At 40.5% G+C, this 16,544-nt stretch overlaps 1 protein-coding gene across 2 annotated transcripts in view; it reads left to right on the top strand.

Annotated features, from left to right (window-relative positions):
* slc36a4 (solute carrier family 36 member 4) overlaps positions 1 to 16,544 on the top strand; it is a 290,588-nt gene that overhangs the window by 34,138 nt on the left and 239,906 nt on the right. For both annotated transcript variants that reach the window (XM_033022426.1, XM_033022427.1), the window contains exons 7-8: positions 646 to 882; positions 7,254 to 7,352. In XM_033022426.1, the coding sequence (XP_032878317.1) occupies positions 646 to 882; positions 7,254 to 7,352 (336 nt within the window). The remainder of the gene's footprint in view (positions 1 to 645; positions 883 to 7,253; positions 7,353 to 16,544) is intronic.

The following is a 16,544-nucleotide window of genomic DNA, read 5'->3' on the forward strand; positions in this document are numbered from 1 at the left end:
ATCCATGCAGTCTTTAAATGTCTTCCATCGCTTATCCACCGTCAGCCCTTTTAGAATTAATTGCCAGTCAATCTCATTCACATTCAGTTCACATTTTATATTTGTTTTATTTAAGTTTCTGGCACCCCGTGGTGTGTTATAGACGCTGTCATTCGCGGGCCACGGGCTTATTGTCATTTCATTATCACGTGACCTCTTTTGGTCCAGAAAAACAGATCATCCAGAACGGCTGTGGAACTGACAGTACTGGAAAATTGGTATTCAACCTGTAGTTATCAAATGAATCTTATAACTTTCTAGATTCAAATTACTTTATGAAGTATTTATTTATTTATTGGACAATTGTGAATTAAATGGAAAAGGTCATTAAGCTTACAGGTGCATTGTTTTTTTTTGCACTGCAAATATTTCTTGTGAACATGTTCGTAGTTCATTTCAAATTGCTTTTTTTTAATTTTCAACATTTTATAAGGCTTTTGACTGTTTTGCTGATCATTTTAAATTTAATTGTTTAAGCTTTTTATACCTTGTTGGGCTTTACTTTAGATGTTCAATAATGACTTGGATTATCTATTAGTTTTGATTACTGTGTTCACACGAGACGTGATGTGAGAGGTTAATGGGGCTATTGTTTTATTTCTACAGCTGGTGGAAGGTTTCATGAGGAATCATACAAGTTACAGTGACCTAAATATGACCAGAAACATGCAGGACCATAATGAAGACTGGAACATTGATGCAAGGATTTACATGCTCAGCTTGCTTCCTTTTTTGATCTGCTTTGTGTTTATTCGTGATCTAAAGTACCTTGCAGTATTTTCTTTCATGGCGAATCTTTCAATGGCTGTCAGTCTAGTTATCATCTACCAGTATATTATTAGGGTAAGTTGTTCAAGCAAGAAAAGTTTCTCCACATGTGTTTTATGTTTTTAGCCACTCACTAGAATATTATGGATTGTAATCAAATCCGAGCCACGTATTAAAATGTTATGGATTGTAGTTCTCAAACAGATTATGCAAACTTGCCCTCTCCATTTTTTTGACGTGTGCTGGGAGACTTTTATTTCCTGAGGAACTCAAGTCGGATTGGATCGATCAGTGCCATCAAATTTAAATCACGACACAACTGCATTTAATTTACTTCCCGCGATTTCTTATTCTTTGGACTGCAAAATCTCCTGGTTGCGTTTTAAATTTTCGGCAGTTTGTGGTCCCGATTTCCACAATCCATTGTCTGAAACAATGCTTCCTAACATCATTCCTGAACAACTGGTCTAATTTTATGCTACTCTTTGTCACTTCTATTTAAAAGGAAATTCTCTTTTTTTTCCTATCATCTTAATAAATCATTTCAAACAGCAAATAACTTTAATCTGCTCACAAGAATGCAAAATAGTTACGTTAGTAGTTCTTGCAACTGAATCCATTAGCCCTTGTAATATTCTGGAGAATATGTGCTGTACTTGCAAGTCTAGTGTGACAGATGGTGCAGAACTCAACTAAATGAGAAAGGCTTACATGCTGCTTTTAAATGCAGCATATTTGAGAGGGCAGCTAGTTTTATTTTAACACATTAGCACTAACCATGTATGAGCGGAAAACACTTTTAAAGCTAAACTTTATTGTAACCCATGACTTTTTAGACACTTTACTCACCGATCCAACGTGGCCGGCAGAGATCACAAGAGCGCCACTGCAACAACAATGGGAGCGAGGCTCCGGGAAAAAGTCGGAGAAAACATTGAGGAAAGCGATTGGGTTGGGGGGGGGAGATTCGCAATAGGCTAAGAGCTCAAGCCTTCTGTCCGCCTCTGCCCTGCATCCTTCTGGCTAACGTCCAGTCCCTGGAGAACAAGATGGATGACCTCAGGGCGAGGATTAGATTCCAGCGGGACACAAGAGACTGCAACATCTTCTGTCTGACTGATACATGGGCTGATCCCGCTGGTGCCGGATCAAGTAATTTGCCCAACCGAGTCCTTCACTGTTTTTCGTGCGGACAGAATGGAAGAATCCGGGAAATCAAAGGGTGGAGGAGTTTGCTTCATGACCAACATAACTGGTGCAACCCTAGGAATATTAAGATGCTTTCTCGTTCCTGCTCGACAAACCTGAAGTACCTTCCCCAGCTCAGTGATCATCACAGCAGTCTACATTCCACCACATGTGGACACCAACGTGCCACTATTGGTCCTACACGATGTGTTATGTCGGCATCAGAACAAGCATCCTGAAGCAGCTATGGTGGTGGCTGGAGATTTTAATAAGGCCAATCTCAAAAAGGTCATGCCTAACTTCTGCCAACACATCACACCGGGGGGGGGGGGGGTGAAAGAACTTTGGACCACTGCTACACGCCGTTCAGGAAAGGCTGCAAGATGGTTTTTTTCCTTCTTTTGGAAAATCTGACCACGCCGCCATTTTCCTGCTGCCAGAGTATAAACTGCGGATAGTACGGGAAGCGGCAGTGACGAGGGACGTAAAGCGGTGGTCTGACCATTCAGAGGCCATGCTGCAAGATGCACTGAGCGATGTCGACTGGAATATGTTCCAATCAAGTTCCAGAGATGTCAGTGAGTTCGCGGAAGCGGTCACGGACTTCATTCCAAGAATAGCCGATGACATCGTCCCCATTGTAAGGGTTAGCATCGTTCCTAACCAAAAACCCTGGGCGGACAGGTCCATTCGCATTGCCTAGAATGCTCGCACCGCTGCTTACAACTCCGGCCTGGCATCCGGCAACATGGATGACTACATGGTAGAGTCCTACAGACTGCGAAGGGCGGTGAAGTAGTCGTGGGGGGTTGGAGGTAGGTCTCCCCATCTTGGCCTCTCACCGCCAGGCCCCAGGTGGCCAAGATGGGGAGACATACCTCCAACCCCCTCACCCTGACACAGGATCCCCCCAGGGTTGCGTCCTTAACCTCCTACTGTACTCCCTGTACACGCATGACTGTGTGGCCAGGTTTAGCTCCAACTCCATCATCAAGTATGCTGATGACACTATGGTGGTGGGCCTGATCTCCGATAATGATGAGAAGGCCTACCGGGAGGAGGTAGCTGATCTGGCACTCTGGTGTCAGGCCAACAGCCTCCTCTTGAATGTCACTAAAACTAAGGAGCTGATTGTGGACTTTAGAAGGGCTCAACAACCGAGGACGTACACGCCACTGGAGATAAATGGGGCTAATGTGGATAGGTGAGCAGCTTTAAATACTTGGGAGTCCACGTCACAGAGGATCTGATATGGACAACACACACTGCCGCACTGGCGAGAAAGGCAAGGCAGTGCCTTTACCACCTCAGGCAGTTGAGGAAATTCAGTCTCTGAGGATCCTTGAATCCTTCTACAGGGCTATAGAAAGTATCCTGACCGGAAACATCTCGATCTGGTTTGGCAACAGCTCTGCCCAGGACAGGAAGGCTCTGCAGAGAGTAGTGCGTTCGGCCGAATGCACTATGGGAACTACACTCACCCCCCTGCAGGACCTTTACACCAGGAGGTGCAGATCCAGAGCCAGCAAGATCATGAAGGACCCCTACCAACCCAACGGACTGTTCCAGCTGCTACGGTCAGGCAAGCGCCTCCGCTGTCATGCTGCAAAAACAGAGAGGATGAGATGGAGTTTCTTCCCACAGGCCATCAGGATTGTAAACTCAAATCTCACCAGGGACTAATTTACTCTTGTGTTTTTTTTTCTAAAATGTAAATACTGGTTCTGTTTTGTTGTTTTGCACAATCCGCAGGCATTGCCACTTTCATTTCACTACACATCTTGTATGTGTGTGTGTGACAAATAAAGTTGACTTGACATGACTTGACTTAAACTGTTGAGGTGTGTGCTTGTCATAATGCAATAAAAATTGTAATTGTAATATTTTATTTTAAATTGCCATCTTTTAGTTTTTAGTTGGAAAACTTTATTAAAGTACATAGTATTTTTATTCAGTTGTGTGATTGTTTATGTGGTATACTGAGGTAACAGATAGTATAAAAAATATTGAGAGCATGGGATAACTGAAAATGATTTGGAATTTGATTCAGCCCCTCCCATCTTTCTTTCCCTGGTATCGCTCAGGTTATTTTCAGAACTTTTAGATCCACACAAGGTGGATACATTTTAAAACTGCAATTATTTTTGATTGAAATCATTTCTGGCATTCCCATACCCATTTTAATTGTTAGTCATAAAAATTACAAGAAAGCGAAGCTTCTTCATTGAAATCCAGAACCCCAATTTTTTTTGCTGGACAGGAATTAGTTTTTTGGCTTCATTAAAATTGCTAGATTTATCTCCCAGCTGCCAAGAGACCAATCTTTATAGTTAATTAGAACCCTGTTATTTTGATCCTGGAATTATTAGATTTAAATAGTAGAAATAAAGCAAAATAAATTGCACGGCCAGTCACATTCCTCCACATTTCTGCAATAGATGCTGACATTAAATTGCTAGTTATAAAATCATTAAAATGGGAAACTGTCCAGTCCAAAGATGATTAAATGCCTTTTTGGTGTCGTCGTTTATAATTAAGGTTTAGTTTAGAGATACAGCGCTGAAGCAGGCGCATTGGACCACCGAGTCCGCACCGACCAGTGTTCTCCGCACATTAACACTATCCTACACACACTGGGGACAATTTTACACATACACCAAGCCAATTAACCTACAAACCTGTACCTCTTTGGAGTGTGTGAGGAAACTGAAGTTCTCTGAGAAAACCTACGCGGTCACGTGAAGAAGGTACATACTCCGTACAGACAGCACCCCTAGTCGGGATCGAACCCAACGCTGTAAAGTAACGGTGGGATCTTCATGTCTCTGTGTTTTATATTCATGGGTTCACCTTAAGGATAGTTTGTGTGTAAATGTCAGACAAGGGCATAATGTGGGTTAATTAATGATCCATTGTTTGGTTCAACTGTTGATTGACATTTGCTGTCTGAGTTTGTGAACATATATCATAGAATATGAGTAGGCATGGAAAGCAGCAGAATTGCATTAATTTGTCAATTGTGCTGCCATCATTCATTAACATGGAAAGAACAGTTTTAAATATTCCAATAAAGTTCACCTCCCTTCTCCTTCCAATATGTAGATTTAAAACTGTTTTGATACCCGAGTGTTAATAAATGTCAAGCTGGGTTTCGTTGTCATTTAGTTGCTTGCTTTTATTGCTGTTCCCTCAGTTTTAGTTATAAGTGTGTTCAAACCTCCAGGCTGCTGTTCCCCTTGAAAAGCTAGAATTGTTTATGGAATAATGTCTTGTACTTGTAAGTTGCTCAACATCTGGATTTATGTTATAGCAAACATTAATTTTCCTAATTATCTTCATAGATTTGGTTGCACTATTATGATCTATCCTTCTAGAGCTGCTCATGTATCCATTGCCTTTCATCAAGGGGCAGTATTCTTCAACATGTGGATCCATATATTTCCTTTCATTTTGTAATTTGAGCAATCAGCCCATTGCTTGATGGGAAAATATGTTTCAGCCAACAGCTAGTAGGCCTTAATTACATTAACCATTTCAAGATTCAAGATTAAATTTAATTGTTATGTATCAATTAAGGTACAGTGAAATTTGAGTTAACAAACAGCCATACTAAGTGAGAAAAACAACAATACACAATTGAGCCATATAAAATAAAATTTAACATAAACATCCACCACAGTGGAATCCACATTCCTCACCGTGGTGCAAGGCAATAAGGTTTAGCCATCTTCCTCCTTTGTTCACCTGTGGTCGGGGCTGAACCCTCCGCACCTGCCGTTGCCGACAGTCCGCTGTTCAAGCCCTCTCGTCGGGATGATCAAAACTATCTCCCTCAAACCCCCTCTCCTCTTCCCCAATCATTGTGTATTCATCGGGGTAAAATTAATAGGTGTACTGTAATTTGTCATTGAGTATATTTCAAGCAAACTAGGTACGTTTTTCAAAAAAGATATTGCATGCTATTTTAAATTTCTTCAGCACCCACTCCACTGCTGACTCCAGTGGTTCGCAAGTGGAATGCAAAATAAATTTCACTGAAATGCTTTCTCTAAACCAGTGTGCAGCAGAGCAAATCATGTCTCATGGCCATGTAAATATTTTGCACTTCTCCTTTTATTGTAATGCAAGTCACATATTTGAATGAACATCAGAATACATACGTGCGTTTGCAAAGCCAAAGCTTCTTGCAATATTTCAAAAGAGGGAGCCATTGATCTATCAGTTGACTATTATTGATTTCCTAACGCAGTTACAAACTGTCAGATATATTTGTTGGAATGTTGGTGGGCTTGAGACTGAAGACAAATCTATGACCGTGAGGTTCAACAGACCCAGTGAATTTGACAACAATTTAAATGGTGTTTGATTTTTTTAATTTACCCACTTGATATTAATTCAAACATTATTAAAAATGCTGCTGATTAAACACATTTCATACAATTGACATGAATCAATTTCTCCCCTTGTCTGAGATTTAAAGGTTCAGGCAAGAATTTTGCTTCTTTAGGTATTCAGCATGTTCTGTTATCCTATTACTTTAATAATTTTATTTTGACACTGCCAATGTTCTTCCAGTTCATTTTCTTTGTTGTCCAAATGTGGACTTGTGTGATCAAGACCTGCCATTTGGGATGGCACAGTGGCACGGTGGTAGAGTTGTTACCTTACACCGCCAAAGACCAAGGTTTGGTCCTGACTACAGGTGTTGTCCGTATTTGTACGTTCTCCCCGTCACCTGGGTGTGTTTTCCCTGGGTGCTCCGTTTCCTCCCGCACTCCAAAGACGTACAAGTTTCTCCCACACTCCAAAGACGTACAAATTTCTCCCACACTCCAAAGATGTACAAGTTTATAGGCTAATTGGCTCGGTAACATGGTAAATTGTCCCTAGTGTCGCTGGTCGGCACGTCCTCGATGGGCTGAAGGGCTTATTTCCGTGCTGCATCTCCAAACTAAACTAAACTAAATTATTTTACCATGTTGATATCCTGAGCCCTTCATTTTTGTAGTTCAGCTTAATGAACGATGCTCTAATGTTTTTATTAAAGAATATGGGTCCGGAAGCTGATAAGTACAGCCTCGCACCTACACTTAGCTTTTAAAAAAATGAAGTTGCCCTGCATTTACCCCTCTGAACCTGCTGGTTAAGTATCCACTTTCCATTTGGTAAGACACTGCCTGTTGCCATGTCTTGTGTGACATTTTTTTTAAATAATTGCATATTTAATTCCATTTATTGTCTGTTTTCCTTTCATATAGGACATACCTCATCCAAAGGAGCTTCCACTGATCGCCAGCTGGAAGAAATATCCACTTTTTTTTGGATCTGCAATATTTGCTTTTGAAGGAATTGGGTTGGTAGGTAGCATCTATATTCTTGTTTATCCAGGTAACATTGTTTTGCTGCTTAGAGCAAACAGTGCTGGTGTAGTTATTATAGCTTTTTAACCTAGAAGCCAAGGATAATTATACAGAGGCATGTTTCAAACCTTTCTATGACATGTAAAGCATTTAAACTTGGTTAATTCATTTAAACTGGAATAAGATTTTAGTTTATTAAAGTATGATTATCATAATTATGATTTCTTTGGTTTGCCAGATTTCCTACGACAGAAAATCTGACTGTGACTTCAGGTATTCAAGTCACTAAGTTGAAGCATAATGAATGAATAAGTTTATTGGCCAAGTATTCACATACAAGTAATTTGCCGTGGTGCTCCGCCCACAAGTGACAACATGACATCCAGTGACAGTTAGGAATGACACAAAACATCAAACATTAATAATAAAGCATTATTGATTAAACATGTGAATTAAATAAAATACCAGAGCAAAAGGCGCCTACACATTTTTGGTTAAGGGTAGGTAACAGAATTAAGGGTAGCTCCCAGATGTGTGCCTCACCAGTGACACTCTTATTCCGATTAATGTTCAAATCAGTTGTTTGTGGACTGCTGCAAGTTATGAATGCGGACTCTTTACAAAGATCTTTTAAACAGGCTTTTGAAAATGAACATGTCAATAAATTGCTGTATTTCCTACAATGGCAGACTCTTCCGTACTGATTTGTTTCCCCCCCCCCCCCCAAAAAAATTTTGGCTCTCTGTTCATGCAGAATGAGTTGATTTCAACTTGATGCACAAAGCCATAGTGGCTTGTTCTCTATGTTTCAGGGATTCAATCATATTTTAAGTTAGTACTTTTCCTGCGAACACCTTATTTTCAGGCCAGCAAAGGTTTGACTTAATTTGATGCTGTTAGTGCTGCTCTTGTTCAGTCACTGTGGGCAAATCCCTCAAATACACCTGGCCCTTGTGCCAGTCGTCATAATTCTGTGTTTTCTGGTTGTCAATCCTTTGGCAACAATAAACAGTTTATTTTTATTTGCTGCAACTAAATCTTTCATGATTACAAACGCATTTATTACTTCACCTTGTAACCTTTGCTTCAAGGAGAACAATTCTAGTTTTCATGCAGTAGTGGTCTACCATGCAGCCATTCTTGGTTCTTGGTTTCTTGGTCCTCCAAAATATTCCAAATGGAATTTAAACTGGAGGTTCCTCAGCACAGTTTTGTTATCTCCTCAAGTGATCTTGTCGCTGACCATAGAAGGTAGACAAAAATGCTGGAGAAACTCAGTGGGTGAGGCAGGAAGAAGGGTCTCGACCCGAAACGTCACGTATTCCTTCGCTCCATAGATGCTGCCTCACCTGCTGAGTTTCTCCAGCATTTTTGTCTACCTTCGATTTTTCCAGCATCTGCAGTTCTTTCTTAAACAACATGTCGCTGATCATGGTGCACAGATGGACATAATGCTAAGCTAGTTTTTATGTGGACTGAAGATAACCTGCTAGCTTCACTTTGTGTCCCTTTGTTTCTAAAGTCGAGGATCCAAGATATGTTAACATTGTTAACTTGAATTTCAACCTTAAGGGCTTTGTGTACGTGACCCTTAAATCTTGCTCTTTCTGGATCCTCGCACTTCAAAATTGTTGGTACTGTCTCTTGATTATTCTTGCAATCAAAGAATTTCACATTCCTTTGCTGGATTGTGTCTACCATGCCATCATTCTGTGACTTCTTAAAGTTTATTATTCCACCATCTTCCTCACTGTTTGTTGCACTTTCATGTTTTGTACCTTTGCAGATTTTTGAAGTTGCCCTGTGACTTCATGTGATTTATGTAAGAGCAATAGACCTTGAACTGTTCTTTGGAACTCAACTATACATGACACTTCAAGAAGGGTTTGTTAAATCACCACATAAGCGCAATGGCACAATTGAAGCCCATATGATAAGATGACCTTTGTGGCAATGATATAGATTTGGGCCATGGGAAAAGTTGCAGTGAATGGTTTTATTATATGATTAGAGAGACTAGATATGAGCATGGAAAATTTGAGTTGGCATAACCTGCATTGTACAAGTGTATTGAACTCTTACCTTGGTTCATACAAATCAGTGTTTCTGCAGAGTGCTATTTACAACACTATGGCATGTTAATGTATTTGAGTAGAGTAGAATTTGGTTTTGTTGTTGGTAATTTTGAGAGTTATAAGGAAGCTGAGTAGGTTATAATATGGTTAACTCTAGAGATACTGGGGAAGCATGATGGGGAAAAATAGCAGCGCATGTAGTCAGAATATCAAAGCTGAAACATTCTGCTGAGAAGCAGGCCTTCTTATCTATTGGGGGGAGGATAGTCCTTCGTAGTTCTGTCTAGGTTCTTACCTGTTGCATTCTTACGATTACAGCTGCGCTTTGTTGTTAGTGACAAAGATCAGCTGTAATCGTAAGAATGCAACAGGTAAGACTTGTTTAGCAGGCAAGTCTCCCGAAGGTTAACGAACGATCTCTTTAACGAGGGAATCCCATCCAGCAAGTAGAATCTTGACATTTATGGTATCTACATTAGATATATAAGGGAGGAGAGTTTGAAAACAACAGGAAACGTATGATTAAAGTTAACTGGAGAAAGACAAAGATGGAAGGTTACAGAGACATTAATTATTGGTTTATTTCAACTACACAAGTAACCATTGTGTCATGAGGATACAAAAATCCTACAGTTACTATAACTTATTGAAGCAGCTTGGGCTTGCTCACACTGTTTTCCGATGTACATTGATAAGGCCTTTTAATAATCCGACTTGTTCGATAGACTCACCACTGATCTATGAGCTCTTTTATTTTGTGTCTGTACCAATCTGTGTAAAGTCAGATATGGAGTACAGGTAAAGTACAAAATTCCCTCCTACAGGTTTGAACTCCTGAGCAGTTAGGGCAGTAAAATAAAAGAATTGTTCAATGTATTCATGAAACTTAAAGCCTGCAGTTCAATGTGTTAGTTTTAGCTTGCATTTATTATGAACTCTTATGAGAGGTTTTGATGCAGTGCTGTTATTTTCTTTATATGTTTTGCCATTACTTACTCTTGTTACCATGCACCATTTCAATTTTGGTTAATTGGAATGAGCATTGATAAATTAAATAACAATTTGGCTCCCTATGTGCATTTGTCATTAATGCGTGCAAAGCATTAATTGGATTGATCTGTAAACCATTAAAAATATATAAATTCAGATGTGAATGTCAGCCGTTTTCTTCAGGGACAAGAATAAATGACGTGAAGATGGTCTACTTCAACTACTGTGAGAAACCATTGATAATTACAATGCACTCTCACAGGAAGATGCACATTCAAATGCAAAGATGATTCATTTAAACTCATTTTGTGGGATTCCACAAGGCACGAGTTCTGCTATTCAGTTGGGAAATAAGCAAGAAAATATTCCATACAGATCAAGCCTCAATTGGGAATAATTTGGATTTTACGGAGGCTTATAATGCCGAGGTATAATAAATACTAATTTACGAAGTTTTGAAATTCACTTTGAGCCTAAAGGTAATAGCTGTTTTCCAGACGTTTGCTTTTTTGTTCAGGGGTACCAGCATTACATCTCTTTACAAAAGAGAAAAGAAAATCAGTTCCGCTGATGTGCAGAAGTTGCATGTCAAGGTGGGAGCTGCGAGGCTATAAATGGATTTGCAAACTAAGATGAGAATTTTTAAATAGACCGCCTGTTAGATGAAGCGTTGATGTGTGTTGAACACAAAGTGCTGGAGTAGGGTCAGGCAGTATTTCAGGAGGAAGTTTTGGGTAGGGACCTTCTCCAAACTAGATAGGGGTCCTGTGTGGCCTATTCATGTCCTCCACAGATGCTGCCTGACCTGCTGATTTACTCCAGCACTTTGTGTTCTATACAAGATTCCAACATGGTTTGGGATTCATCTCTGCCCTATGTAAGAAGTTGCAAAGAGTTGTAGTTGCAGCCCAGTACATCACACAGACCAGACTTCCCTGCATTGATTATATATACTTCATGCTGTTTAAGAAAAACAGGCAACATAATTAAAGACTTGTCCCATCCTGATAATTCTTCCTCCCTGCACAGTAAAGTAGAAGGTAGAGAAGCTTGAAAGTGTGTACCACCAGACTCGGGAACACCTCCTTCCCCTCTTTTATCAGGCTTTTGAACAGTCCCTTCTTAAGCTAGAGTACTGTCCGATTCATCTCTACCTCATTGAGGACATTGAACTTTGTCTATGCAACTGATGCGCAACAATGCTGGGCACTATATTCTGCACTCTATATCTTCCCCATTGCTTTATCTCTTGTACTTGAGTTTGACTTGATTGCATTTATTTGTAGTATATCTGATGTGTTTGGATGGCAGGCAAAACAAAGCTTTTCACTGTACCTTGATACACGTGACAATAATAAACCTAAACCTGCAATTCCTATGCATCCTTTTGAAGTGGGTTAAAATAAAAACACTTACGCCAGGCTGTTGTCTATAGACTACAGCTCGGCATTCAATACCATCATCCCCTCCAAGCTGGTTACGAAACTCACGGATCTGGGTCTCTGCGCATCCCTCTGCAATTGGATCCTCGACTTCCTCATCCACAGACCACAGTCTGTTCGAATTGGCAGAAACACTTCATCAGTGCTCAGCCCTCTGCTCTACTCACTCTATACTCATGATTGTGTAGCCGGACATAGTGCAAACTCCATCCTCAAGTTTGTTGACGACATCACTGTTGTGGGACGAATTACAGATGGTGATGAGTCAGAGTATAGAAGAGAGATCGACCGACTGACCATATGGTGCCAGCACAACAACCTGGCTCTCAATATCAGCAAAACCAAAGAACTGATTGTGGACTTTGGAAGAGGAAGGTTGAGGACCCACAATCTTGTTTACATCAATGGGACGATGGTGGAGAGAGTTAAAAACTTCAAATTCCTGGGCGTGCATATATGCCCACGATCTTTCCTGGACCCAGCACACTGATGCAATCATAAAGAAAGCACATCAGCACCTTTACTTCCTGAGAAGATTACAGAGATTCGGTATGTCAAAGAGGATTCTCGAGCTTCTACAGGTGCACAGTAGAGAACATATTGACTGGTTGCAGCGTGGCCTGGTTAGGCAACTTGAATGTCCAGGAGCGGAAAAGACTGCTAAAGTTGTAAACACTGCCCAGGCCATCACCGGCTCTGACCTCCCCACCATCGAAGGGGTCTAACGTAGTCACCTTAAAAGGGCAACCAACATCATCAAAGACCCACACCATCCTGGTCACACACTCATTTCACCACTGCCATCGGGAAGAAGGTACAGCAGCCTGAGAACTGTAAGGTCCAGGTTCAGGAACAGCTTCTTCCCGTCAGCCATCAGGCTATTAAACACTACAATCTCATAAGCTATGAACTACAATAGACTATTATTATTATTATTATTATTATTATTATTATTATTATTATTGTGCTGTTATTGTTTGTTCTTTTTTCTGTGTTTTTGTTATATTATTTATTATGATTACATATTCTGTTGTGCTGCAGCAAGTAAGAATCTCATTGTTCTATCTGGGATATATGACAATAAAACACTCTTGACTCTAATTAGCACAAGTTGGTAAGATAATACAATTTGGTGCAAATTGTAATATGAACAGGGTTTCATGATTCTAAAACCACCTTGTGTGCCTGGAAACATAAAAAAGTTTGAAATATATAATTCAGTTTCTGAACATTTTGAACTATTGTAAAGATTCTGAAAGATTTTGTTGTAATTTGTGACTCATAGAATATCGTGTCTTGTCAACTAAAAATCTGGTCCTCCTCGCAGTGGTAGAAATAGAGTGAATCACTGCACGAGTGGTAAAACTGTTCTTTGATCCACTCTTCCCTGGCAAGGGAAGAATTGCTTAAAATGCAGCCTAATTTAAAAAAATCAAATTGTCTGATTCCATGATTTTATAACTAGACAGATCCATCTTTTTGTGTTCGGCTGGATAACTGAGAATAAACCTTTGCTTAAAATATTGAACTTTCTACTTTTATGCAAGAATGCAACACAGTAAAAGATGTACCAAAAAGATAAAATAGTGTGCCCTAAATTTTCGCCTATTTTTTTTTTTTTGTATTTTTTTTTTTTTGTATCATCTGGGAAATATAAAGCAGAAAAAAGTAAGATTAGTGTTTTGGAATGACCAAGATGATACCATTTATGCAAGGTCTTGTCAGGTGGAACTTGAGTTTCTGCTTCAGACTCCATAGGTATTTGGATTGCCCAGTGTATACAATGTGTATGACCTAATTGGTGCAACTGAGCTGATAGCACATCATCATACAGTGTGGAAACAGGCCCAACTTGCCCACACGGCCATCATGTCCCATCTACACTCTTCCCACCTGCCTGTGTTTGGCCCATATCCCTCTCCATGTACCTGTCTAAATGTTTCTTAAACGCTGCACTAGTACCTGCCTCAACTACCTCGTTCTGTACAATTACCACCCTTGGTGTGAAAAAGCTACCCCTTAGGTTCCTATTAAATCTTTCACCCTTTCCTCACCTTAAACTGCAAACCTTATCATCTGTTAAGTATTATCATATATACATTTTTTCTACGTAATTACATTACAGCCATTCCATATTAAAGAATCACTGAAAGCCAGATTTCAGTAATTTCACATTAGTTATCTGTTTAGTGGGCAACTGGGGAGATCTCGAATGAACTGCCAACAACCGAATGAGGTGGAGAACATTTTTCAATGGCCTATGCTCCAAAGAGGTGCAAAGGGCTTAAGAAGAAAAAGATCTGTTTAGAGCAGCACCACGGTGGTAGATTTGATTTTTCCTTCAGCAGATGCAATGTTAATTTTAATTTGGTTTCTCTTCGATTTCCTATCACCATAGCCTGGCTTCTCATATATTTATTCATTTTTCATTTTAGTAATGTACTTTTTAGTTGTGAAGTATTCCATGTTGTAATTTGTAAGCTGTTTTTACTTAAAAAGAAGGGAATAGGTTACTTTATGACGCTGTTACTACTGATGTCTGCTAAAAAATTTTTTTTAATTTCTCTCCCCAACCAGATTTTTCTTTCCCTTCTGTCTCTTTCTGAGGCTGTATTCAGTACTAAAAAGCAATCAACTTTAATAAAGCTTGCTGAAAATAAGTGCAAAAATCAGTATATTTGGACCAAGTTGAGCAACAACACTGGTTTATCTGGACTCCTGAGTTTTGATAGTAGAAATTAAATTGTGGGGACTTTTAAAAACTTGGAACATTTTTACTTTCTAACGTTTTTTGCATTTAAAATAATGGCCCTGTCCCACGGTACGAGTTCTTTCCAAGAGCTCTCCCGAGTTTAAAAAAATCAAACCCGTGGTAAGCACGGAGAATGAACGTAGCGGGTACGTCGGAGCTCGGGGACGTCTATTAGTGGCATGTAACGCTAACGGCAGGTACTCGGGAAGACTCGCTAACGGCAGGTAAGCTTGGGAAGACTTGTGAAGATTTTTCAACATGTCGCGAAATGTCCACGAGAGCCCCGAGTACCGACGAGTGGCCATTACAGTAAATCTCTGAGTTCGAATCAGGGCAAACTCGGGAGAGCTCATGGAAGGAACTCGTACTGTGGGACAGGGCTTTAAAACATTTAACTCTAAATACGGTGGGGAGACATTTAAACCATACTGTTCACAGTTCCTTTCTTGCAGTCCAACACACCCCATCCACTCAACAAGGATCAAGTGTTTTAAACACAATAAACAACAAAAATAGATCAGACATATAAAAAGATCAAACAATTCTGCAAAGACAAAAATCAGCCCCCTCCAAGTCTATGTAATTCGGAACTTATTTTGAGGTTGTTGTGTTTTATAGCCTGTTGGTTGTTGGGAAGTAATTGCTCCTGCACCTAGATTTGACAGTTTTCCCGCTCCTATACCTTTTTCCCAAAGGCAGGAGTGAAATGAGATCATGGCCAGGGTGGTGTGGGTCTCTGATGATGCTGGCTGCCTTTTTGAGGCAGCAACTCCTACAGGTGGCTTTGACTGCAGGAAGGTCAGTAACCGTGATGGACTGGGCAGAGTTCACCACTTTTTGCGCTCTACTGTACGCCTGTAGAAGTTCAAGAGAGTATTTGTCGACATACTGAATCTCCTCAATCTGCTATGGAAGTAGAGGCATTGATGGGCTTTCTTTAATTTGTATCAATGTGCTGTGTACAGGACAGACCTTCAAATATATGCCCGCCTTGGAGTTTGAGGTTTTTGACTCTGCACCACTGACGATGAAGTATCAATGAAGACAAGTTTGTGGATCTGTGACCCTGCTCCTCTAAGGTCAATAATTAGTTCCTAGGTTTTACTGATGTTGAGAGCAAGGTTGTTATTTCACTCCCCATTCCGTATCCGGCCTCTCTGTCCTGGGCCTCCTCCATGGCCATAGTGAGCACCGCCGTATATTGGAGGAACAGCACCTCATATTCCGCTTGGGCAGTCCGCACCCTAGTGGCATGAACATTGAATTCTCCAAATTCCGTTAGCCCTTGCTGTCTCCTCCCCTTCCTAGCTCTCCCTCAGCCCTCGGGCTCCTCCTCCTTTTTCCTTTCTTCTCCCCGCCCCCCCACCCCACCCTCCATCAGTCTGAAGAAGGGTTTTGGCCCGAAACATGACTTCAGAATTAAGGGACAGAAGTTTAGGGGTAACATGAGGGGGAACTTCTTTACTCAGAGAGTGGTAGCGGTGTGGAATGAGCTTCCAGTGGAAGTGGTGGCGGCAGGTTCGTTGGTATCATTTAAAAATAAATTGGATAGGCATATGGATGAGAAGGAAATGGAGGGTTATGGTATTAGTGCAGGCAGGTGGGACTAAGGGAAAAAAGTTGTTCGGCACGGACTTGTAGGGCCGAGATGGCCTGTTTCCGTGCTGTAATTGTTATATGGTTATATGGAAACGTTGCCTATTTCCTTCGCTCCATAGATGCTGCTGCACCCGCTGAGTTTCTCCAGCACTTTTGTCTACCTTCGATTTCCCAACATCTGCAGTTCCTTCTTAAACCATTTGGTCAGTTGATCGATCTTCCTCCTATATTCGTTAGCATCAATAACTCGTGATGGCGAATTTGTAGATGGAATTGGAATTGTGTCCAGACTTGGAATACAATTCTGTGTCTATGTATTGGACGCTCTGGA

This window comes from Amblyraja radiata, chromosome 6 (genome assembly GCF_010909765.2).
Source record: "Amblyraja radiata isolate CabotCenter1 chromosome 6, sAmbRad1.1.pri, whole genome shotgun sequence".
Classification (NCBI taxonomy): domain Eukaryota; kingdom Metazoa; phylum Chordata; class Chondrichthyes; order Rajiformes; family Rajidae; genus Amblyraja; species Amblyraja radiata.